Source organism: Triturus cristatus, chromosome 1_2 (assembly GCF_964204655.1).
Source record: "Triturus cristatus chromosome 1_2, aTriCri1.1, whole genome shotgun sequence".
Taxonomy (NCBI): Eukaryota; Metazoa; Chordata; class Amphibia; order Caudata; family Salamandridae; genus Triturus; species Triturus cristatus.
In genome coordinates, this window is record NC_140580.1 from 980,648,829 (window position 1) to 980,674,698 (window position 25,870).

Sequence of the window (25,870 nt, forward strand, 5' to 3'; positions counted from 1 at the left end):
ACTGAGAATCCCCATAAGGAAAACCAGAGATGGAAACATTGTTACGAATAGCGGTCAAGAAGGGTTCAAGAGCTAAAACAAAGAGAAGTGGGGATAGAGGACATCCTTGACGAACACCACGCTGAAGAGAAAAATAAGAAGAAACGTGACCATTAACTAGAACCGAAGCTTTAGGAGAAGAATATAGGAGGGAAATAAGAGATATGAATTTGGGGCCAAAACCATGCCAACGTAAAGAAGCAAACAGAAAAGACCAGTCGAATCTGTCGAATGCCTTTTCCGCATCAACAGAGATAGCAGCAAGAGAAATGGAGACGGAGGAGGCTTTATTTAAAACCTTGAGGAAAAGACGCGAGTTATCAGAAGTGAGCATACCTTTGACAAAGCCACATTGCTCCTTACCAATAAGATGGGGCATAAGAGGATCCAGGCGTAGAGCAAGCAATTTAGCGAATAGTTTATAATCCTCATTGACTAAAGATATTGGTCTATAATTTTTACAGAATTGGGGATCACAGCCTTCTTTGGGAATGAGACATATGGTAGCTTATTGGAAAGTCCCAGCTGTCTTACCGGATAAGAAGAATGACTGAAAGAGGACTAAGAGTCTAGGAAGTAAGAGATCTGAAAAGTGCATATAAAATTCAACCGAAAAACCATCGGGCCCAGGTGATTTCCCTTTAGTGAGAGTGTTCAAGGTTTTAGAAAGTTCAACAAGAGAAAGATCATGTTCAAGATCAAGAAAGTTAAGATGAGAGGTGGAGGGAATGGGAAGCTTCTCAAAGTATGAATGAATAAGAGAAGGGGTGGGAGGAGATTCTGGAGTATAGAGGGACTGATAAAAAGGTTTAAATTGATCAAGAATATCTTGATCTTTGTGTAAAAGAATTATTGGAAGAGTAGATAGTATCTATAAAAGTACGCTCTTTATGCGACTTTAGGTAATTGGCCAAGAGCTTGCCTGACTTATTACGACCACCATAATAACGAGCGCTACTTCGAAGAAGTATTGAAGAAGCATTATCAGTAGTGGATTTATTAAATTCAAGTTTAGCTCGTATGAGATCAGGTGAAATGGAGTTGGTGGAAGAGGTGTAAAATTCATGTTCTAAAGATTTTAAATGAGTTAATAAGGTTTTCCGTTTGTGAAGAAAGCGTTTCTTTTTCTTAGAAACAAAATCAATAACAAACCCTCTTGCTGTAGCTTTAAAGGAATCCCAAAGAAGATAAGGGGACAAAGTAGGGTCATCATTGAGTAAAAAGAATTCGTTAACAAAAGAGCGAAAAGAAGAAGAAAAAGAAGGGTCAGCGAGAAGAGAATTAATAAACCGCCAGCGTGAAGGTTTAGGATGCGGAGGGAGTAAATCAAGGTCTGTTACAATTGGAGCGTGGTCTGAAATAACTATGGGTTCAATAGAAGAAGATAAAAGATTTTGGGATAGGGATTGAGAGAGAAAAATATAGTCAAGACGAGAAAGAGATGCATGAGGGGGAGAGAAAAAAGTGTAATCAAGGACATCAGGATGTGAGAGTCTCCATGAGTCAATGAGATGTGATTGGGAGATAGTGTCAAGAAATTGTTTGTGGGACTTGTGGGGAGTAAAACGAACAGATGACTTGCGGTCAAGAAAAGGATCAACAATCTGGTAACAATCACCACCTAAAATAAACATGGTATTACGATATTGCATACATTTTGATGTGATTAAAGGCCTAAAAGAATAATCAGGTTGCGTAGGCCCATAAACATTAAAGACAGTCAAAGGTACATTATTAATTAATAATTGAGCTAATACCCATCGACCATCAGTGTCATTATCTTGGAAAACAGTCTTACACTTTAGTTTCTTGTGACATAGAATGCAACACCATTTTTTTATTGGAGGATGGGGAGAATAAAACTGTGCCCACCCAGCTTCTCTTTAACTTAAGCGATTCAGCTTCAGTGAGATGAGTTTCTTGTAAAAGAACTATATCTGGGTTATAAGAAGCTAGATGGGAGAGTATTCTCTGTCGCTTAATAGGATTAATAAAACCTTTTACATTCCAGGAGATAACTTTGAATGTGAATACAGTAAAAATATAGATGAAACAATAGCCATAATTACAAGAAGAAAGAAAAGTATGCTAATAAATAAAAGGAAAAGAGGATGAGAAAGTAGAGCAAACGTGGAGGAAATGCTGAAAAGATACAAGGAAAAGTAAAAAAAAAGTATATATAGAGTGAGAAAAAATTGATAGGGACAAGAGAAAAGAAAAGGGTATAACTAATAAATAAGAGGGAAAAAGAAGGAAAAGAAGAAAGGAGAAAGGAAGAAGAATTACAAGAAGAGACAGCACATATCCAAAAAGGATGACTGATGACAACATACCTGAGGGGGAGACGGAAAAGGAGGACAATGGGACAATGGCGACACTCGACAGGACGTGCCTCCCATAATTGGGAGTCCGAACCTAACCAGGACTTGAGAACGTAGGAGAAGAACCAAACGAATTGAGGAGAAGTAAACCAATCAATCTATATGCAAAAATAAAGAAAGGAATTGACCAAGGGACACTATGAATAAAAAAAAAAAGAGAAAAAACAGACAACTGCCATATAATAAGAGAAACGACAAATCATAAAGTTGGTTATAGCCAAAGATCAAACATGGAAAAGAGGAAGACTATATTAAAACAATTCTATAAAACATCAAAAATCTAATACTGCAACGTAACAAAGAATAAGAAGTGCGAACATAAGAACACAAAACCTGTAAGAAAAAAAGAAAGTTAGATGATAAGCCATTAGAAGAAGAGGAGGTCTCCATGCCATTGGGAGAGTGAATATGAATAAAGTTTCTAAGTTCCGCAGGGTTTTAAAAAGTCCATGTTTGATTTTGATATGTAACTTTGAAGAGGCATGGATGGAATAAACCATATCTAGCACCAAGAGAGCACAAGGGAGGACGAATGTTAAGGAATTCTTTTCGCCTGGCTGCAGTAGCATTGGAGACACCTTGTGAAAGATACACCCTCTGACCCATCCATAAAATTTGACGTTTAGATCTGGCTGCAGAGAGGATTGAGAGAAGATCTGTAAATTTGAGGAAAAGAATAATGACTCCCCGTGGTTTAGTGGTAGTAGTTGTGCGAGGACCAAGTCTCTGAGCTCTCTGGATGCTTAGAGAAGTGGTAGATGGCATGTCTAAGAGTTTCGGAAGAAAGGAGGTGAAGAATGAGACAGGGTCATCTCCCTCCAGGGATTCTGGCAAACCATAAATACGTACGTTATTCCTCCTGTTCCTATTTTCTAAATCCTCAGCGTGTTGTTGAAGGGCGAGAACTGATTTCTCCAAGGAAGCAATTCGTTGAGAGTTAGCTGGAATCTCTGAAACCTGTTGTTCCACAGACGACACTCTGTTTTCTATTGCGGACCATTTCTCCTCAAGAACTTGCATCTTGTTGTTGGTTTCCTCTACAAACGGTCGCAAAGCGCATATCTCATCCAGAAGGATTTCCATAGAAATGGGAGAAGGAGTCTTATCAGGAGAGGGAGGATCCTGCTTCAGGCGCTTAGAGGATGCAGCAGGTGAAGAGGATTTGCCACCGGAGGGCTGCGCTGAAGAGGAACGGTTAGAAGAAACTCCCGCCATATGACCTGTGTTAGTAGGAGAGTCCGGTGCTGAGAAGGATGAAGATGGTGCTAAAGGAACACGCTTGGAGGGAATAAAAACAAACTTTGGACTGCGCAGTTTTCCCATAAATATGCAACCTCTGGGCGTCAGATACACGTATCACAGCTAATGGTGTGGAGCGTGGACGTAATTTATGCAGTCAAGGGAACGTACCATTCACCGTTAGAATCTCCTATATAGCAAACAGGGCAGGTGAAGAAAATGAAGTAAATATCCCATACAAATGCAGCCTTCTGAGAAACTACGCAGCGTTCCCATAACATGCAGCCACTGGACATCAGACACACGGAGTCACAGTTGATGTTGTATAGCTTGAACACAATTTATGTAGTCAAGGGAGCAAATTATGCACTACAAGAATAACCCATATAGCAAGCAGGGCAGTTGGAAGAAATGAGGTAAATGTCCCACACATATGCAACCCTCCGAGAGCCAGATGTACAAATCCTCAGGTAATGGTGTAAGGCATGGACACAGTGTGTGCAATCCAGGGAATATTCTATTCATAGGTAGAGTCTCCCATGTAGCGAGCAGGTGAGATAAATGTTTATGTAATGCTCAGCAGTTGAGGAGGATTATACAGCAAATGGCAAGCTTGAGACGAAAAGAGTAGGAATTTATCCACTATGGCAGCAGTAGTTAAATAGACACTGAGAAGAGGGGCATGAAAATGTTGTCAAGATCATCCCACAAAAACTATCTCCACAGAAACGGCAGTTCCGAGTGTAAGGTGCGCATATTCAAAATGGCGGCCGCTTCAGGGAACAATTGCATCGAAGTAAAGAGTATGCAGCGCGACGCGCTGAAATGTAAAAATAGGCTCACCGGATGCGCAAAGCATTCCGGGACAGAATGCGGGCTGTCAACAGGTTGAGGCTGACGAGAAACCGCATCGGCATCGTCGAAGAAGGTCCCGGTACGACGGAGCGGAATCCCTAGGCGGCCATCCTGCGCGGCGCCTTAGCCACACCCCCACACCAGGGGTGTACATGTTGTTTCCCTCGAACTATTTACTGTGGTGACAAGCGATTAGGTCCACACTGGACAATGCTGGGGAGGGAAAGTTTCTCCCTCTCGCTTGTTATACACCGGTGGGCTGGCTCCCCCTCAGCTCTGATACCCTAGATAAGAATAGTTGATTGAAAGAATAGTTGATTTCTAACCTATACCAATCCACTGCACAGATTTTAGTTTGTTACAAAAGTTTTATTTGTTTATCTTTTAAAATATAAGCTTTTTATATTGTGCTATTCTGTCATCCCCTAATGCGAAACTAAAGACTGCTAATGTGAAAGACTCGAACGAAATGCATACTTAGAACTGGAAGATACTATTGTACACTCAGATCCTGAAGATATCACTTACCTGATTATTGGACTGCAGTACGGTGATAAACATGCAAACCACTGAGCGGAGCCTTCTTGGAGTGATATATCCTGTAAAACCATGTTTACCCTGAGGAGGGCGCTGTGTGTAGATTTTTTTACTGTCTGTGTGCTGAACTGTTATATTAGATATGCCAATACAAATAAATAAAAATAGCAAAAATCTCTGTTTTGTAGATAGTCCGGGACAGTTCTGTAAAGTGCTTTTTGGGTAAGTATTATAGGGAAGTATACAGTGGCAAAAAAGGGTACGATATACCTATCATTCATGGACCTTTCAGCAGCGTTTGACTGCGTTTCGCGCTCAAAACTGTGGATAATTATGGAGGATCTAGGGGTAGAGGAGAGAATCATCACTTTTATTAGGCAGCTGTATTGTGATGCTATTGCCAGAGTGCGATTCGGGAGAGATGTCGAATGCTCAGGTAGCGTTAAAATCAGAAGATTGGTCAGGCCGGATTGCGTTTTGGCCCCCTTCCTGTTGTCCCTGTATACGAACCAGATGGAATCAGTTGTAAGTTCTCGAGCGAGGGACACAGCGTATATTGGTTTGCGCACCTTCCCTATTTTACTTTACGCAGATGATACAGTATTGATTGCTAGAACAGGTAGGGGCTTGTAAAGCTTAATTGATGATTATATACCGCTTTCAAGTTCGATTTGGCTTTGAAAGTTAATGGTACCAAAATGTGTCCCGTGACCTGTGGGGTTAACCCAGTAAAAAACCTGTCTTCTGTGCTGAAGGCCACAAATTGAGTGAAACCCTAGCCATTTTCTACCTGGGGATCCGTTTTTATAGTAATCATTCCTGGATCCCCAGGATAGTGAATAGGTGTGACCTGATGGAGAAATCTATAAATGGGGTGCTTTCCTTATAAAACAAACATGGGTCCTAAGGTGATCAGGGAACTTATCATATTAGAGAGTAAAAGTGTGGCGATGACTGCATATGGCGCTGGGGTACTGGGAATGGCCACTATACAGAGCATCCAAAGGGTTTGAATATGTATTTTTTTAAAAATCTTTTACCTCTTCTCCCAAGCTGTTCGTACTTTATTTCCCATTCTGAAATTGAGTCCCATATATAACAGATACGATTAAGATAGCTCCGATTCTGTTATGGCACTCTATATGGTTGCAAGAGGAAATGGGTCTGAACAAACTGATCCTTATGAATGGCTTGGCCTATGATAATGCTTTGGAGAACCCGTGGTTGAGATATGTAATGTCTTGCTGTGAGGAAATCGGATTTGCCGATCTTTTCAACAAACCAGTATCCTGCAGAATGCTTGCTAAGGGCAATTTGAAACTCTGATCAGAATAAGGCTATGAGTAAAAGATGGCAGGTGGAAAAATCAAAGTCACCTGTTATTGCCTATAGTATGATGTCTCCCCCAGGAGCGTCTACAAGCTTACCTGACCCTACTGCAAAATTCCCAACACCGGTTTATTCTGACAAGATTAAGGGCAAATTTGTTGCCACTGATGGGGTTCCCTACTAATTGCTATTCCTTGTCAGATCTTTCTCCATTGCCTTGTGATGGTGTGTCCCCCCTTAACGAATTTGCACATTGTATTCTTTTGCCAGTATTATGAGCCCCCAGAATTTTTTTAATCCTACCTTTTAAAAAAATATTTCATTAAACAGTGTAGACCAGCTACGCCGGGGCCAGACTGGCCGTACTGGGCATTGGGCATTACCCCTGTAGGCTGGAAGGGTAGGTTTTGGTGATGTGGGGGCCGGTTCGGTTACTGGGGGCGGTTTTTCAGCAGTGCTGCAATATAAGCCTCCAATAACAATATCAGCAGTGTTCCACACTTAATCCCCTTCCTCCCCCAGGACTGGTCCAACAAACGTGCCAGGGCTGCTTTGAGTTCCCAGGCCAGCCCTGAGCCCTGCTATTTCTGCAACAACTAAACAACCCACTGGTCTGCTTTGCAGTGAGTTTTTATCTATGGAAGATTTTAAAAATAAGGACAAATTTGCCGGTGGACTCTTTTTAACAGAATTGAACCTTTGCATTATTATGAGTTTTATTGTCTATGCATTTTAATGTGAATTCTAGATGAAGATTGATTTTTATGTACTTTGACTATTTCTGAAACAACAAAACAACCTACTGGTCTGCTGTGCAACAAGTTCGTTTGACAGTTTTTAAAATGAGGAAAAACTTGCAGGTGGTCTCTTTTCAACTGATCTGTATTTTGGCACGATTATGAGTTTTATAGTTTATGAATTTTAATGTGAACAATTTTATAATGATTGTTTTTATTTACTTTTATGTTACTGAAGAGTAACGAATAGAGTGTTTTGGTGATGATGTCCAAACTATTTATGAATTATTCGGTTTTGCCACGTCTACTGGGGTCCTTTGATTTTCATCCTGACACTCCCTTCAATTTCCTGTACCTTCAGTGAACAGTTCTAGGTCTTGTTCGTGAACATCACCCATTTTGCCAGATAATCCCTTTGAGGAACGCTCCATCCTTTATCAATATGGTGGCAACCCTTTGTGTTAAGATTTTCACAGACATTTTATTTGGGACCCACTAGCAGCTCTCTTGTTGTTTACCTGGAACACGTTTACATCTTGCCTGAAGCATCTGAATTAACAAAGTCATGAGTCAGGGAACCTTGTGCAATATTTTAAAACATGAGGACCTTTATAGTGCTTACTGGGAAGAGAATAGCTGACTTTGGCTTGCTGACTGTATAGTTCGTGAAATGTACTGTTTGGCTTTTAAGGCCTCCTCATCCACTGTATCTTCTACCCTCCTTTCATTTCGCCTGCCCACTCTTTAATATTGCATTTTTGGGAATTTTACAGTGGTGTATAAACTACTATACAAATTGTGTCATAACATTATGACAATGTCCATTTTAATTCGATTTTGCTGCATTAGTTGCAGATAGGTCTTTCTGCACTTTAAATCTCTTGCTGCGTCAAAAGGATACTTAGGTGTGTAAAATGACCAGCATCACACTCAATATGTCTCTGCTGGGGTCTTCTGTCTTTCAGAGCACGGTAGGGCATAATCAGTTTCTTCAAGAGCAGCTAATAAAACTCCTATACAAGCACACTGACCTCGAGACTGTGGCCCGCTGGGCTCTCCGCTACAACCTTCCAAAAGACAGTCTGCCCTATGGAGTAGCTGAGATGTTGGGAAATCTACACCTTCAAGAGAGGTAAATGTGAAATATTCGTTTTGGAACTAGGTATGACATTATCCTACTTGTTATTTGAATTGTGCTCTGTTACCATTGGTGTGGTCTTCCAACAGGCTTTCCTTGTGGATTGGGTTGTAGGCCAATGCATTAATTCCTCGTCTGAGTGTTTGCAGATAGATCCTATGTGCCTTGATTGGTCATCAGCAATCTGAAGCATTTATAACTAGTCGGAACCATGAGTGGTTGAAGGTTAGCCCATATGAGAGGAGTAACCATGGACGTGCCTCCAAGGGATGTTCAGATTATTGTGTTCCAATTGAGTGTTTGTGTCAAAACGAGAGTGATGAAATTAGAATGCATTCATATGTATCTTACATTCAGACTTTCTCTTACAGCACGCTGAGTCTTACGTATCATTTTATGACATGGTTTGGCTGGTTAGTGGGTGGTGGGAGGAGGTATCAGAAGTATCTCTATTTGTGGTGCCTTTGCCAGATCTCAGAATGTATCTAGTGCAAGATAGTGGACAGTGGGGCCATTTTAATACTTTGTGACTCATGAGTCATTTGAGTACAGACTGTTCCTTTAAGTGCTTGAAATAGTCATCTTATAAGGGAATTACTTCTTCTGTTAATTACCCATAGATTAATAATCTTGTCACTGTAAATATAAAACTCCTATCCATGCTTTATCACATGGCCAATAGGATGGTATTACCAGCAAAACTGGAAACAAACCTAAATTAGAAGAGGGCTTCTTAGATATGGTTATTTATTTATTTAAAGCACTATTAAAGCTCACCTAGCAGGTATCCTGGCACTGAAGGCTTATGTTAAAGTGCCATAGTGTTGTCATGGGCAGGTAACTGTAGTCCTAGAGTTACAGAGGAAATAGCCAAGTTTTTAGGCCTTTTCTAAACTGTAGAAGCTCTTTTGAAGACCTTGGAACAGCATGAAGTTTGTTGCAGAGCTGAGCCGCTCTTACCACAAAGGCTTAACCATCCTGTCTCTTCTTGCAGAAATTTGCATCACAAATAAGATTTGCTTTTGCAGAACGGAGGCACCTTCCTGGGACATACCTCTTTGGACTTTTTGGAGGGGTAATGGACCCTTTCCCTGGAGTGCTTTAAAAACTAAGCATAATAATTTGAAGTCTAATCTCTGCTTTATTGGAAGCCAGTGCAGTTCTTTCATGGCACTGGAAGCAGATGATCTCCTTGGCCAATCCAGAGCCAACTTTGTGGCTGAGGCCTGAACTTGCTGCAGTCTCTTTATTAGAAATTCTTGTACTCAGTAGTAACAGTGCATTACAATAATCAAGCCTGCTAAGAATCATGCTTCTCACAATCGGAGTCCTAGGGCCTGATTACGATCTTGGCGTACGGGGTTACTCTGTCAAAAACGTGACGGATATCCCTTCCACCAAATTACAATTCCATAATGTCCTATGTAATTTGTAATACGGCAGACGGGATATCCGTCACGTTTGTGACGGAGTATCCCATCCGTCAAGATCGTAATCAGGCCCTTAGTATGCGGTGGCAACATTGGTAGAAGTTTTCTTAAACCTCGGACAAGGGCAAAACAAGTGCCCACTACTTTATTTACGTGGCTGTCTAAGGTTAGCTTAATTCCATAGTTGTCTACTGGAAGGTACTGGCTTTAAGTTTTGGGTAGGATACCCCATTCAAGCCAGGATCTGAGCTCTTGTATAATACTTTGCATTGTTATTAAACATGGGTAGTTACCATTAAAGGACTGTCAGTATTGTTAAGTTTATTCCTGAGATATTAATTTCTACGTTTCGGAATCGCTTATCCAAGCTTTCAAGCAGTAGACATTGAGTTTATCAGTAACATGGTAGTCATAGTAAACTTCAAGAACTAAATCTGCTCTGCCAGCCGTTGCTCTTACCTGAGACTTTCATATTTTGGTTGAGCCAGGTTTAAATGAAAAATGCTAAATTGTTGCTGTATTTTCTGGTGATTTCAACACTAAGGTTAGGAATGGTATTAAACTACCTGAATGAGTAGATGAGATCGAGGCACATGCGGTTCTTCACCAGCACAGTTGTAGCATAACCTTATTACCTTGAATGGTTGTACCGACAGGACTCACCTGATAGACATACTTATGTTTCTGAAGTAATGAAAATTTAATATTTTAAATGCAAAATAGATGTATCAAAAAAGGTATTGTCATTTGTGATTCTGTGCATCATCCTGTGCTGTTGAAACACAGCTTAAATAGATATGTTACCTGTGGAAGAGCATTAACATTTTGCATGAATCTGTGGAATATAGAAGCATATGTAGGAATAGAAATGATATGTCAATTTTTTGGGTATAATGGGAAGTAAATTGCATCTTCATAGCAGGTGTAGCTGCATATCGACATGCTGTGCATACTCCTGCCATTTAGTGTTGAGCTTGGATGTTGCAAGTTGTTTTTCTTCTGAAAAGTCTTTGGAGTCACAAGGTCACAATGACTCCTCCTCTAGTCCTATATGCGCATGGTCGCGGACACCATTGTTAGATTGTGTTTCACCGCCATCGGGTTCAGACGTGATCCAGTGTGCTTCTGATCCTTAAAACATTCTTTGGTTCCTATTGTGGCCTTGAGTCTACTATCTTCCACCTCGTCTTGAGGAGATGAGTGACCTGGCCCTTTGGTCCACCGCATGCTCCAAAGTACCTTCAGAGAATGAAAATGCCCCTGAGGTGATGGAATGAACGCCCTTCAAGAAATGCCCCTAGTGCCACTCTAGATATCCTTAAGCCGACCTCCATGCTGTCTGCAACTTGTGCCTCTTGCTGGTGCACGACAAGAGTAGCTGCAACTGCTGCTCTGCGTTTCGCAGCAAGAAGACCTTACGCCAGCAGTGAGCCTAATTTTGGGCACACAGCAGGATGCCCCACTCATTTTTGGAAACGCCAATATTTTCTCAGAGGTCGACCCCCTGGGCACCGAAGAAGAGAAAGAAGCGTTGGGTGAATCACCAGAGCTGCTGGTTCACTAGTCCAGACTCAAATACATTGGCTCTGACGTCTTGAAGTCAGGAAAGTTGTTATTCCCAGTAGACAACATAGCAGCTCCCAAGAATGCTCCATCAGGTTCAATCTACGTGCGAGTGCTGTCTACGGCCCAGCCATCACTGTTCGTCATAAGCAGCTGCACGTTGAAGCCGAGTACCACTCCCAAGGAAGACGGGCATCGAGCCGAGTGCCAAAACCACCTCCACCTTTGGGTGAACCACTGCTTTCAAGCACAGGTCGACATAGAGCTAAGGCCTCTGAGCTGAGTAGAGACTCAGCCAAGGAACTTAACCCTTGACCAGCTCTAGCCAGAGGATGCCCTTCGGCCCCAAAAGTCATCAAAGCCGACTCCACCATCGAAGCAGGAGGCATTGAGACACATCCGCCTCTGGGGCCAATGTCACCATCAGCACCGAAGCCTGCTGGCCTGTGTCGAGGAACACCACATCCTCAAGAGGCTTCAGCAGAGAGACCGAGGAGGATTGTCATCCCCCCTATGCCTTGTTCTCAGGAGGTCCCAGAGTCTTACTTCAACACCAGTAGCCCAAATCCAAAATCTCCATCTGAGGACTTTTACCCTGGTGCTTCAGGAATCCTGGAGGAATACGATGTGGACCCCTGAGAGATTCTGACTTTGAGCACATCCCTGTCAGGGCCTCAACTTCCTGCACCCTGGATGACACTAGGGCATTCCACAGCGTTATGTAACTCGCAGCTGTCTACTATAAGGTGGGCATATATGCCACCCCTGAAAAAGATGACCTACTGATGAACACATTCTCCAAGACGCGTGTTCTGTACAGTATCTCTCAATGGAATGATTAAACCCACCTCATAGATATTCAAAGAGCTGCTCAAATCTCGTGTGCCACGCATTGAGAAAAAGTACAATTCAGCCCACTCGGACCCACTCTACATCTAGGTTCGTGTCCCACCTGACTCTGTAGCAGTCACCACCACTAGAAAGAGAGCAAAAGGAACGGTCTTCTTCCTGGGAATGAGAGCAAGCAGATCAATGTTGCGGAAAAGAGTGGCAGTAGGTGTGACCATGCACTGGCACATTGCTATCTCAGAAGTCCTCGCCGCCAGGTATGACGGAGCCCACTAGGAGGAGATGAATGGGTTTTTTCAGCTCCTCCCTGACTAGTATCATAAGAGGGTGGAGGAGCTGGTTGAAGAAGGCAAGTCTATTTGCAATGCCACCATTAAATGTGCTTTGGATGCAGCTTATAATGCCGCCATGGTAGTGAACACCGCCATCATCCTGTGGCGCCACTCCTGGCTCTGCATGCCAGAGGTGCAACAGCACCTTATCAATCTCCTGTTCAAGGGCGAGCACCTTTTCGGACCGCAGGTTGACACAATGGTTGCAAAAATCAAGAAAGACACAGAAACCGCTAAGGCAATGTGCGCCTGCTAGTCCCTTTTGGCAGGGACTCCTTTATCTGGGTCGGCAAGATAGTGTCTGTATTATTATTGGCAGCAAAAACATGACTAGAGTCATGGGTTTTGAGATAAAAAGGAATTCATCATATCGATTAGAACCTACTACTTTAATTCGTCTTGTAATTATTTTCCTTTTCGGTAGTCTTCTTATGTGTAATTTGCGTTCTGCCTTACTACCACATCACAGCCATTTTGATTGATGACATCATTGCAATTCTTAAAAGTTTTCAGAGCCATGCCTTGTTTTTATACGGAGTGTGGTAAATTCTGAAGTTGTGCCTGATATCCTTTCCTTAGACGTTCGCTTAGAGGCTGAAAAGCGTTCTGATAAGGTTTTGTAGCCCACATTAGAATGTGCATGCCTGGGTGTCTTTTATATGCTTTTTATTAGCAGTGCTATGACCCACTCACAATTCAACTGCTTCTATCAAATCAATGGGCTGGAACATGGAACTTTCCATTTAAAAGTGTGAACATGGCAGGGTTGCCCTGTATCACCTCAAATGTTGCTTGTGGCTGCAGCCTTTTATAACAGCACTAAACAGTGAGAAAGAGTTCTAGGGTATCAAGATTGGAAACAACTTTGATAAATGTACTGCTTACACAGAATATATTATTCTCTTTGAAGCAGAACTAGAACTTTGGAGGATAGAGGATAGATAACTATGTAAATGAATGTCCTGTTTCCTTTGCCCATTTATAGAAGACCTTCAAAATCCCTAATATTGAGTTCTGCAACTTAATTAAACTTAAATACACCCTGTCAAGAAGCGTGCAAACTAAGATAGCAGCCGTCTGTCTGTCTTTTTTTCCGATGATATCAGGCCAATATCTGATAGAGACTTCTAGCTGCAGATTCCTTACCTTTGAATTTCCCAGGCATCAGGCTGGATCCGGAAACGTTTGCTTGAGCTAGGTATGTATGTTTTTTGCATTTATAAAGCGCACTGGTTGCGCTCTAGGAAAGAGCCAGGTCTTAACTGTATTTGTCTCAATTCCGGGGGAAGACTGTTACACAAGCGCGCGGCTGCAATGCCGATTGCTCGTCCACCCATAGTAGATCTTTCTATCCTTGGGATCATTACCAAATGAGCTGCCGAGGAGTGCAGGCTACGTGCAGGTACATACCAACTAAACCTACGTTTAAGCGGTTTAGGTCCAAGCCTGTGGAGTGCTTTAAAAGCAATGCACAAGGACCTGAACAGTATCCTGTGTCTCACCGGGAGCCAGTGCAGCTCAGCTAATGCCTGAGAGGTTGATGATCTACGTGTTCTCATTAAAACAAGCTTTGCTGCTACTGCCTGAATGCTCTGGAGCCGCGAGACCAAGTAGCCAGGAGACTCCAGCAGCAAAGCATTGCAATAATCCAGGCGGCTGAGAACAACACACCTGGCTACTGTGCCTCTTACCTTAGGGGGCAGAAGTGGTAACACCTTACGGAGCCCTCTAATGAGCATGTAGCAATTCTTAACTACTTTGTTTACATGTGATTCCAGGTTGAGCTTCTCGTTAAAGCTGACCCCCAGATTGCGCACTGCCCTCACGGGTACCTGAGGTGCATCTGTAGGGAACGGCCACAAATTAGATGGTAAAACCGTCGGCACTCTGCCCACCCCACAGTGAAGAATCTCAGTTTTGGCATTATTAAATTGCAACGCATTGTTCCTCAGCCATATCACCATTTCGGACATGCACTTATGAAATATTTCCTGGGAGTCCGCATGATCACTTTCCAGGGACACAATCAATTGAGTGTCGTCGGCGTAATTAACCACACTTATGTTATTGGCTTTGATGACCTCCAACAGCGGTCGCATATAAACAATAAATATAATAGGGCTAATTGAGGACCCCTGGGGGACCCCATGCTCATTAAGAGTAAATTCTGATTGAAACGGAGGCAAAGTAACAGCCTGCCGTCTGCCTGCCAGATAAGAGCGAAAGGATTGCAGAGCCATATTTGTCACCCCCACTTCCTCCAGCCTTAACAATAGGATGTCATGGTTAACCGTGTCGAATGCGGCGGACAGGTCCAACAATATCAGCGTCGCAGATTGTCCCCTGTCCGCACGCATCCGAAGATTATCCAACACGGTGACCAATGCGGTCTCCATTCCATGACCAGGCCGGAAACCAAACTTATCTTCCTCCAGCTTATTATTACCTTCCAGGAAACTGGAGAGCGCCTGGCTCACCAAGCGCTCCACTATCTTTACTGGATATGGTAAAAGGGAGATTGGTCTGTAGTTCCCGTAACAGGTAGGGTCCAATGAAGATTTTTTAAGAGAGGTGAGATTATCGCTTCCTTCCAGCAGGACGGAACAACTCCACTGCTAAGAGATTGGTTGCACATCTGGTAAAGCTGTGGAAAGATCTCAGAACCCAGCTCTTTCCAGAGTTTCTGAGGAATGGGATCCAATGGTGAGCCAGAAGAGACTCCCATCGCTCCCATCGCCACCCTAACAAACTCTTCCTCCGTAGGAAGGTCCCAGTTATCAAGGGAACTCCCTTGCGTCAATAGCTCCGTCCCAATATCCCTACCTCTTGAAAAGCTATCTGGTCCTAGCTCTTCCCTTACACTAGTACCTAACAAGGTATCTGGTTTCAGACCTTCGATAATTCCTTTAATCTTATCCTGAAAGAAGGTTGCTAGGCCATCACATAGCTCTTGCGACTGAGTAATCTTATTACTAGAACAGTCAGGATTAGCCATGTCTCTCGAAAAATTAAAAACACATTTAGCACTATTTGGTGATTTTAATAGCAGATCTGCAAAATATGTTGCCTTGGTGGCCACTATCGCTTTTGTATACCTAGCTAAGCAATCCTTCCAAATGACTTTATCATCGTCAGTGTAATGCCTTCTCCACTGTCTTTCAGCTCGTTTACATTGCAACTTATAACTCCTTAGTTCCTCCGTGTACCACGGGGCAGAAGGTTTCCCCCGTTTCCCAATCTTCTTCAAGGGGGCATGCAACTCAACTATATCCGTCAAATGCCCACATAGGGCCAGATAATTCTCATCTACAGACTTCCCAGGATCAAAAAGGGAGTCTAGATCAAAGAGCGGAGCCATTTGAGCTTCTCTCAGGAGGGCCTTCCAGTCCCTACCCAGAAGACACCTTTCCTCCCAGGGAGACGACCTAGTTCTATGAACATGAGTCACTCGGAATTTAACCAGATAGTGATATGACCATCCCACTGGTAGAATTCCGTCCATGGTGACCAAGTTATCCCCAGAAAATACCAGATCTAATACATGCCCTGCAATATGAGTTGCCTCCAAAACCAATTGTGACAAATTCAGATTAGCGCAGGACTGAATAAAAGTATTATAAACTGTCACCAACTTCTCATTAGGCCAAAGATTAAAATCTCCCAATATCAGCAATCTATGATGGGTGAGAGACAGATTACTAATCACGTCAACTAACTGCTGCTGTGATTGTACACACACTATACCTGGAGGTCTATAATAGACCATACCAGTCAGGATATGCCCTGACCTGTCTTTCAAAGAGAAACCTAGAGTTTCTATATGTGCGACCTAGTCTATATCCAGAGGAGCAAAATCCCAGGAGTCTTTATATATAATCCCGGTTCTGCCCCCTCTGCCGCTGTGTCTCGGCTTATGAAAAGCTTTAAATCCCACAGGGCATGCTAACCCCAGCTTGAGGTCCAACCCCAACTCAGTCCAGGTCTCTGTCATAAACAGAGCATCCAGATTGTACGTTTCAATTAGCAGTTGAATTTCAATGGCGTGTTTAGGGAGTGACCTTACATTAAGGAGGCCACAATTCAAAGCATCCACCTGTAATGTTTCAAGACCTGTTCCCACCAAATGATTTAAAACCGATACACCAGATACCGTACTCCGCTTACCTATATCGCACAACTGTTTCCTTGTATAGCAATATCTAAAGGTGTCTACAGACGTATGATCTAAATTAGCATAATGCCTGGCGCTGTGCGCAACCGGTGCGCAGACGGGCGCGCCGTTGGCGCGCCACCGGCGTGCCCGCTGCGCTCGGCCGATGCGCAGTCGCTCCTGTGTAGCGTAATATAGGTGCCATGGATCTGACACTAGAGCGCTAACCCCCCTCAGCGCGACGGGAATGCTCAACAGAGCGAGTCGCCCAGTTAGGAGGAGAAACTTTATTTAAAAAGAATGCTGCCGTTTTTTAAAAAACAAATACAGTTCTAACAAGTGGAGCTAAAAGTAGCCAGCTACCACTTTCTGATGGATACATCTGCCAGTGGATTCCTCACCTTGTGAATATCCCCTGCGCCAGCATTCCACAGAACTTTTTTCCCCAGCTCTCTAAGCCGACGTGGACGTCATCATACCTTGGCTCCGCTCGCGACTCCGTATGACGTCACCGGAGCCATAAGAGAGCCAAGTCGGCGTGATGATGTCAGTTCCCTTTTTTCCGCTCCGTCGACGCGTAACGGTTTTCCAGCATTCTCCTGCTACTTTGTTGTCTTGTAGTGGGTTACTTGTAGTGAGTTCCCTCTGAATACGTACATACATTGTTAAGTTAGCATAACCACGTTAAATGTTAGAAAGCCATCTTTTTTGCTTTTGCACACGATACTGCGTTTACATGTTATTTCTTAAATAAACTGCTGACTCGAGACTTGCTTCACACGAGAGCAATCTGTTGTTACCATCCCAAGCTCTGCGCAGCGACCTTGGTCTGTACATGGTGTGACAAACAGTCTGGATTATTACACAATGCATGTTTTTCACTCTAGGTTGATCGACCCACTATTTAGCCATAACACACGCGCAGCTGCACATACCTGAAAGTTGGTGCTTTTAATATCACAGACATCATGTTTATTATTCAGACCGAAGACGAGCCTTCCTGCGAGAAGACTCCTGATGCTCCTGTGATGTGATTTCACTAAGCTGATCTTTGAGGTATGGGGTCCCCTATTCAAGCCTAAGAGACCTTCTATTAGCATAATAATAATATTAGCTTCTTAGTAAAGGGAAGGTGGTAGTATCCACTGTCATTATAATATGATCACCCCTTTTATATTCTATGGTATTGTAACTATGTTGCTGGTTTTGATATTAATCATTTGTCTGCTTGTATTAGCCAAAGTACTGCATCTTAGGACACGTGGTCTATAAAAATAAACTCTTTTTATTTACACCGTGTCTCTGTTGATTATTGTTGTGGACTGATGTGAGAATAATATACGAACAGGTATTTCCGATTCCCACCATTCCTGAGTATGTATTGAGTCGCGTGTTCTGGGTTGTCTTTTCATTGGGACCGCCGAGCTAAATCTCGGATAACGAATGGGACACTTATGCTAGCCGGATACTGGGTTCTGGGTTCTGAGGTGAGTTTCTGGTACACCACAACTCACTGAGGTCCTGGGGTTCTACGCATAGTTCTGTGTATAAGCAGAATCCCTGCAACATGGCGCACCTAACGTTTGGTCTATGAGTTGAAACGCCTTAGTAGTGCTTACATTTAGTCCACAGCACCCTCATTCTTGTTTCCGGATAACAAGTCTGACGGATTTTAAACCTACCTAGTTCTATTGATATAGGTTCCTTCAAGCTTGATTATTAAAAAGGTTATTGAACCCTTGTGCTACTGTATACTTGAAGTATAGCTTGTCCTTATGGCAGTGGACATTGCGGCGCATAGCCGCGCGGCACTGAAACGTCATTTGACGCAGTATGGAGTGCCGGACACGGGCATGGACGTCATCTTTGTGGTGGGAGCCGATGCGGCTCACCCGTTTGAGTTATTCTATTCTTGGGTGACGATTCCGGCAGTCAGTGGGGATGACGATACCTTTCATTCTTACACTGCTACTGCCGTGCCTGCTAACTATGCGCCGTATAGGACACAGGAGATACCAATATCTGCTTGGCAACATCAGATTTGGTTTAATGGCGCCCTCCCCGATGTGGTTATACCGCCGAGAATGGGCCCTTTATCAATTGCAGGGGCCACTTGGCCGGTACTAGCCGGATTTACGCCTCATCCCCGTTACCTCACGGTGACGGTGGCTGAATTGCGTGTACTACACACTGCCCTTATATCAGTATATAGGGCGTTGGTGCAGTATGTGTCGCGCACTGTACAGGCGGGGGCGCCTGTTAGTGCGGGACAACCTAGTGATCGTCACGCGGTGGTCATTAGTCCTGTTATGGTTAATTCTGTTATGGGCAAGCGCCCCCTCACAAGGGATGATTATCCTTTTTGGCTTGCTGAAAAATTTGACCAAATAGAGGCGGTTTATCCGCATACTAATCCTGTGGAAAAACACAGGATCCTCACCATTAGTTTGCCTAAAGACTTAGTTCCCCATATGGATGATTGTGCATCCTGGGGTAAGATTTTTGCTGCGACGTACGCGCAGTGCTTTGGCACTCCGTCGATGTTACAGCTGCCCTCCATTATTAAACAGGTTCAAGAGGACCATGGAGCGGAGTCTGCGATAGAATTGGGGATGCGGCTCCTCGGAGATTTTGGCCTGGTGGCTACCATGATAATGGGAAACCTTAAGGGTGATGCGTTGCACTTTCAGGTTCGTAATGAACTGAAGAAAGTTGCTGAAGAGGACAAGCCGCAGGAATTTGCAAAAATAATTTCAGAAGCATATCGTGATTTGGGTCGTAGCTCTTTAGGAGTTAAGCCTGTGATCAAAAATCCCGATTCTAGGCAGCAGGGTAAGGCAGAAACTTCTGGTAAGGATGGTCGGCCAACTTTTCCAAAACAAAATTGGCGGACTAAACAACAGGGAAAGCAGCAGCAGAAACAGGGCTCTCGGCCTGCCTCTCCCGTACAGTCAAGTAGTGAACGCACTTATGATCTGCGCGATCGTGCTACTATTAAGTCTCCTGATAGGTTTCAGGTTTCTGAACCGCGTTCTCCTCGTTCTTCACAGGAAACATCGGCTACACAGTCTGGTGGCGGAGGCGGTGGCAAGGGTCGGGGTGCTCCACAACAGCGTGACCAACCCCGACAGACTGAGGGTAAAGGCAAGCAGGACGAGTTTGCTCGACAAAGACCCCCGTTTCAGAAGAAGAAAGTGGCGGCTCTGACGGCAAAATATGCCTCAGATAGTGCAGACACAGCTTCAGAACCGGACATGGGCGCTGACGCTACTGGACAGCGCGGCAGAAATTACCATAGTCCGTCAAGCTCTGCGTCCATTTCTGGCGGCGACAGCAACTGATGTATTGGTTACTGTGGAAACAGCTGACACCAGAGTGGCTCCCCCTGATAGACTTTATGAAATAGTCTTATTAATAGAGGGTGACATACAACGTACTATAAAAGGGATTTTTTGGGATAATCTGACCACCACCTATGATATCCTCCTAGCGGAGGCAGATTGGCCCCCAGCCTTCATTTTGGAAGCTCCTAGAGGGGAGGAGAAAATCCTCCCGTCCTTTGCGCACACGGTGCCTAAGGACCAAGCTGAAATGTACGCTGGTGAGTGGGCGCTGGCGCTTGCGCCAGCGGTATATCGTACTCAAGTGGGTTGGGACCGGTTGTCCCCCTGCCATGAGATTCCATTACGGTCTATGCCCCAGCCTCAGCCCCAGTATCCCATGCGTCGTGAAGCTCGACCCCACGTCGCGGCGATCCTTGAACAATTGGAATATCAGGGTGTTATTGAAACTTGTGTGTCCCCTATGAATAACCCTTTATTCACTGTATCTAAGCCTGACGGCTCGTACCGTTTAGTTTTGGATTACCGGCACCTAAACTCCCATTGCCGGACCTGCGCGGTACAAAATACACATAGCTCGGCTCTAGTCGACAGTCTCGTGCGTAAGAGGTTTAAAACGACACTTGACATTTCCAATGGCTTCTTTAGCCATAACCTGTCCACACTGAGTAGCCAGTGGACAGCGTTTACTTCGGGCGGAAAACAAAAACAGTTTACAAGATTAGCCATGGGCTACAAAAATAGCCCTGGCGTCTTTTCCGCTCGCGTGGTTTCTCTCTTAGAAAGAATAGACCCCGAGGCATACTCCTATGTTGACGATATCTACCTCACGGATGATGAGCTGTTGCCGCATCTGTCTCGAGTCGACAATATTGTAGTGAGTTTTGCTGACTATGGCTACAAATTCAATTTTGCGAAGTCTCACATCGCGGAATATACAGTGTTGTTTTTGGGCTACGAGCTCAATAATGAAGGAAAGGGGTTAGCTCCCCACTTTCTGGAGAAGTGCGCATGCTTGAGTGCGCCAACGACACTAAAGAAATTACAATCTCTGCTGGGCTTTCTGAATTTCGGCCGTACGTACATTCCTGATTATGCCCAGCGTATCAAGCCGCTTTACGCCTTGGTACAACCCACATTTTCGAAGTCTAGCTGGCAGCTGGAACATTCTAGAATTTTACAGTCTTTACAGACTGACCTTCTTGCTTCACAATATTTGCTGACACGTGATAACCGCACTAACCTGGTAATAAGAATAGTGCCAGGCGCCGTGGGTTTCACGTATTTGACGTTTAATGAGGGCGATACAGTCCCCATTGCGTACAAATCCCACTTGTACACCTCTGCTGAATTACGTTTTTCCGCGGTCGAAAAAGTTCTGACTGCTGTACAGATGGCGATCCTTAAAGAACGCGCACTGTCACATGGGAAACAGATTCTGGTTGTAACACCCTATCCTGCCTTAGAAGCAGTGACAAAGGCAAGTGTACCAAATTCTAAAGCTTTGCATCCTCGGTGGATACAATGGGCCACAACACTGACGTCGCCAGACGTCACCTACATCTTTGATGCCTCATTACAGACTCAAGAGTTCTTGCAGTATGAATTCGTTCATCCGGCTCCTCTGTCTTTGCGCCCGCTCGAAGAATACCATTGTGTCATATACACTGACGGGTCTGCGCAGCCCGCAATTGGATCAAAGCACGCTTATTCAGCGGCTTGCGCAATTGTCGTGGGTACTTTCGTGAATGGTGAATTCCAATCTGATGCAGTGCATACGCAGTCATTGGGCGATTGTACCGCGCAATTGGCGGAGCTTCGGGCTCTAGTGCTTGCACTGGAGTTTGCTGATCCCCGGGTCACTACTCTTATAGTGAGTGATTCCTTCTACTGTGTCCAGTCCTACAATGACAATTTACACTTCTGGTCTCAGAATGACTATCGAGACACGAAAGGTGGCACAATTAAGCATAAAACGCTTTAGGTTCGAGTGGCAGACTTTAAAGAACGTCTCCCTCTCGTGAATGTTATTCACACTCTTGGTCACCAGCGACTTGGTGTCCATGCTGTCGGTAACAGCTTGGCTGACGAGGCAGCAAAAACAGCAGTGGCTACATACTTAGTGGCAGCAGTAACCAGATCAAAAAGTAAGATTGATGATGACATCTTGGCAGCTATTGCTGCTACAGAAAAGGGAGGCGATTACCCGAAGGGTTTTCCTTCTCGTTACATTTACCATTTAAGTCCTGATAATGTCCCATTAGTGAGGATTAACGACGTTGGTGACAGAATTATTCCCAACGCGGACTGCAGGCCAGCACTGATCTTGGCTGCACATGAGGGGTTGGCGTCTGCCCACGCCGGTGTGTCAGCTACAATATCTCTGCTACAACAACGTTACTGGTGGTTTGGTTTATATAAACAAGCGCGTGCTTATGTTCTTGATTGTGACATTTGCCAACAGATTAAACCTTCTACTGTTGCGCGGCCACCACAGACACAGCTGTACATCTCTAATAAGCCATTTGGTTGTGTTTATTTAGATCACTGCGGTCCTTTTTCCTCTGATACTGCGTACAAGTACATCTTGGTTGCAGTGGATTCGTGCACACGTTTTCTATGGGTATGGCCACAAAGGAGTGCTGACTCGCGGACTGTCATCAGGGATTTGCGTGTCTTTGTGGGAACTTTTGCGTGTGGTACCTTCCATTCTGATCAGGGCCCTGCGTTCGCCTCTAAGGCTTACAAGGAGGCTATGAGAAATTTGGGGGTCCTAGTCAAATTTTCGTCCCCCTACCGACCTGAGGGTAATAGTGTGGTGGAGCGAATGAACCGTGACTTAAAGCAATCATTGACAGCCCGTGTTTTAGGCACAGGCCGGAACTGGCTAGCCCATTTGTATAACGTCCAACGTGCACTTAATAATCTCCCTAGAAGGTCTCTGGGTGGGCGGACCCCGTACATGATGCTCTTCGGAATCAGAATGTTTGTCCCAGACCTTGATGGTCTAGACATGGCGGCGTCGACCGCACCCTTTGACGTAGATGATCACTGTGCTGTTTTACAGACTCTACAAGAAGCCAGAGACACTCTATCGAAGGAACACTTGCCCTCCACTTCTGAAGCTGAAGTTCAGGTTCCGGTGGTCGGCTGGCTACCCCGAGTTGGAGACCTGGTCCGTGAGAAGGTGGAAAACAAGAAGGAGTTCGGCCCCTCTTATCGTGCACCAGTTCCAGTGCTTGGAGTGCAGGGTACAAGAACAGTCATTTTACCTCCACTTCCTGGTCGCAAAGAAAACAGGTACATCTCTATTGACAATGTCAAACTTCAGCGAGTGGCCGATACTTCTTAGTATGACTCCTGCAGTTTCATGCCAGACGATGCAAAGAAATTCAATGTTGACTCTTGCTTCTAACACCTTGCCTGATGTTGCCATCGAGATGCAATCGGTTACTGATCCCTTGTTGATACCATCGGCTGGTGGTTTGCCCGAAGAGACTGAGTATGCTTATCCTACACGTGGTCCCTCGCCTGTTTTACAATCTACAGCACTTGGCCAATCCCGTTTCTCCTTTGACACTAACTCATTGCCCTCAAGCCCCCCATCGAACATTGCTGTTTTTTTCAGCTGGTTTAAGAGACATTTTTTGATTGCCCCTTGGACATACATTTGGCTGTTGCTTTTCAGTGTTTTTTTGTTTATGTCCATTGGATTCGTAATAGTTTTTTTCCGTCTTGTGGATGGCCACTATCTGAGTGAGAGATCGACAATTGGACTTATCAATGGAACTTTGGCCCCCCACTCCTCGTCCCACATCATGAAAAGGGACCAGACTTTTGTGAATATTACTGCCTGGCCCGTCTTGGATGGAATCGCATGGGATGCTGTTAAATTCCAAATTCATGGGCCTACAGAGGTCATTAATGTACCTAATGTATTTCGTGTTTCTATGGGTGATGTGGTTAGGCAGAACATACGTTCTGATGATTGGGATGTACACGCCATTGAATCACTGTTTTCTGATTTGAAATATTATGCCGCTTTTGATGCTGAAGATTTATATGAAAATGCGGCTAATTATGCGGAACAGTATTGTTTTCAACATTATGGAAATCACTTCCTGCATAAAGCAAATACATTTCGAAATTTTGTAAATTTTACCCAATGGGAACACTGTCCTACTCCCGCATTTGGAAGTTCACAAACACTAGTTAACAAGTATTCTTATTTTACCGATTTTAGTGTTTCCAACCCGGCAGCGTTTTATTTTAAGGTGCTGCCTGAGTCTGCCGCAAAGGTTAGACTGACACACACAAAGCTACTTTATTCCAAGTCCTTTATGGACGAGTTGTCAATCAAAGGTTATGATGTATGGAAGGCTACTATTGATCTAAAGTCGGTTTGGGGTTCCAAGCCGTGGCAGGTACAGGGTACAGAGGCATTGCATCGTGCCTGTCTTATACCTACTCATATTTTATTTTTAAATTCATCCATCTTCCAAACCACCTGTTTTGGATTGGCTACTTCTAAACAATTAAAGTCACCTTCTGTGCCGGATCTGGGCGCTTATCCCAATTGGGATAACCACACAGATCTATCCCTTACTGCTTTGCAATCCTTAGTTTCAAATACATCTTTCAATATTTCGAAATTTAATAGTGAGGGTTGGTTGGTTTGGCAAAGCAGTTCAGACGCCTGTCAACGTCGTTTTCTGGGACTGAAACCGGGGTATACTCAGGAACGCGTAGACCCTCGGTTTGAGTCGTCACATACTGTAACTACATACTCTGTGGGCAAGTTATGCCAATCTTGGCTGCGACATTCCACCTTGGCGTCTGTCAAAGTTCATTTATCACAATTACATGACAAAATAGATTTGAATGATTTTGTTAAGGGTCCTGTGGGTGGCAGAACCAAAAGGTGGGCGTATGCTATTTACAACGAAGTCTGGAAGTTGTCACAGATTGAGGCGGCTTCCAGGTTGAGAGCTATTGACCAAGCAAACATGGAGAAGGTTTTAGCCGTTATAGATAATAGTATTTCCACTCTCTCTTCTAGGATTTATACATTAGATAATATTGTTTCTTCTGTTGTTGATATTGTGCATGATGATATGTCTGTGTTATATCATGGTCAGAACCAGTTGCGTTCTGTTATGCAGTTTGCATGGACATTGCAGACGTTAAAGGCAGGGAGAGTCCCTTGGGACTATCTTAACACTACATCGTTATTCCTTCCCTTTAACCTTACTGACAAGCAGCGATTTATGTCCATGAAGGATGCTACATATTCATTGTTACATATTGAAAAGTTAGAACCGTTGCCTTTCTCTGTAGCGGAGATCAATTCAGCTACGTGGTTAGTACACGGATTGATAACTCTCCCTTTCGCGCTTTTTAAGTTTACGTCTTGTATGAAACATTATGCTGTGGGTAGATATGAACCGCTGGGCACCGCTTTCATACATGAGGTTTGGTCCCTCCCCTTTACGTATAGATGTACTAGGGACGGCACTGAAGTTTATTTGAAAGGCGAGGAATGTACCACGACACCGGACCATTCCTTGGTATGTAGGCACATTCAATTACACGGCGCATGCAATGTACAAGCACCGAACTTAGCCTGCGTCCTACGAGGTATCCCAGTGCCTGTGATTACGCCTTCTTTCACGCTGCTTGCAAACGGTAGTTATTTAATTTTGAATAATGAAGCTTGCTGCGGGATGTTAGTGGGAATCCCGTACATAGTAACTGTCTCGCAGAAAGTTGTCTGCTGCAATAATGTTCTCTTTCCACCCCCGCATGAGCGGCTGGATGTTTCTATCTGGCCTTCGATTCCAACCTTGAAAGCAGAGTTCAACAAGTTGAGCAGAATAAGAGCTCTATTGTCCCAAAAAGAGGTGCCATTGACTTCCTCTCGTGAAACATTTGTCCTTCACGTTGCTAATAC

At 44.1% G+C, this 25,870-nt stretch overlaps 1 protein-coding gene across 6 annotated transcripts in view; it reads left to right on the plus strand.

Annotated features, from left to right (window-relative positions):
- EXD3 (exonuclease 3'-5' domain containing 3) overlaps positions 1–25,870 on the plus strand; it is a 2,855,457-nt gene that overhangs the window by 1,408,906 nt on the left and 1,420,681 nt on the right. For all 6 annotated transcript variants that reach the window (XM_085610760.1, XM_085610799.1, XM_085610781.1 and 3 more), the window contains one exon: positions 8,083–8,249. In XM_085610760.1, the coding sequence (XP_085466886.1) occupies positions 8,083–8,249 (167 nt within the window). The remainder of the gene's footprint in view (positions 1–8,082; positions 8,250–25,870) is intronic.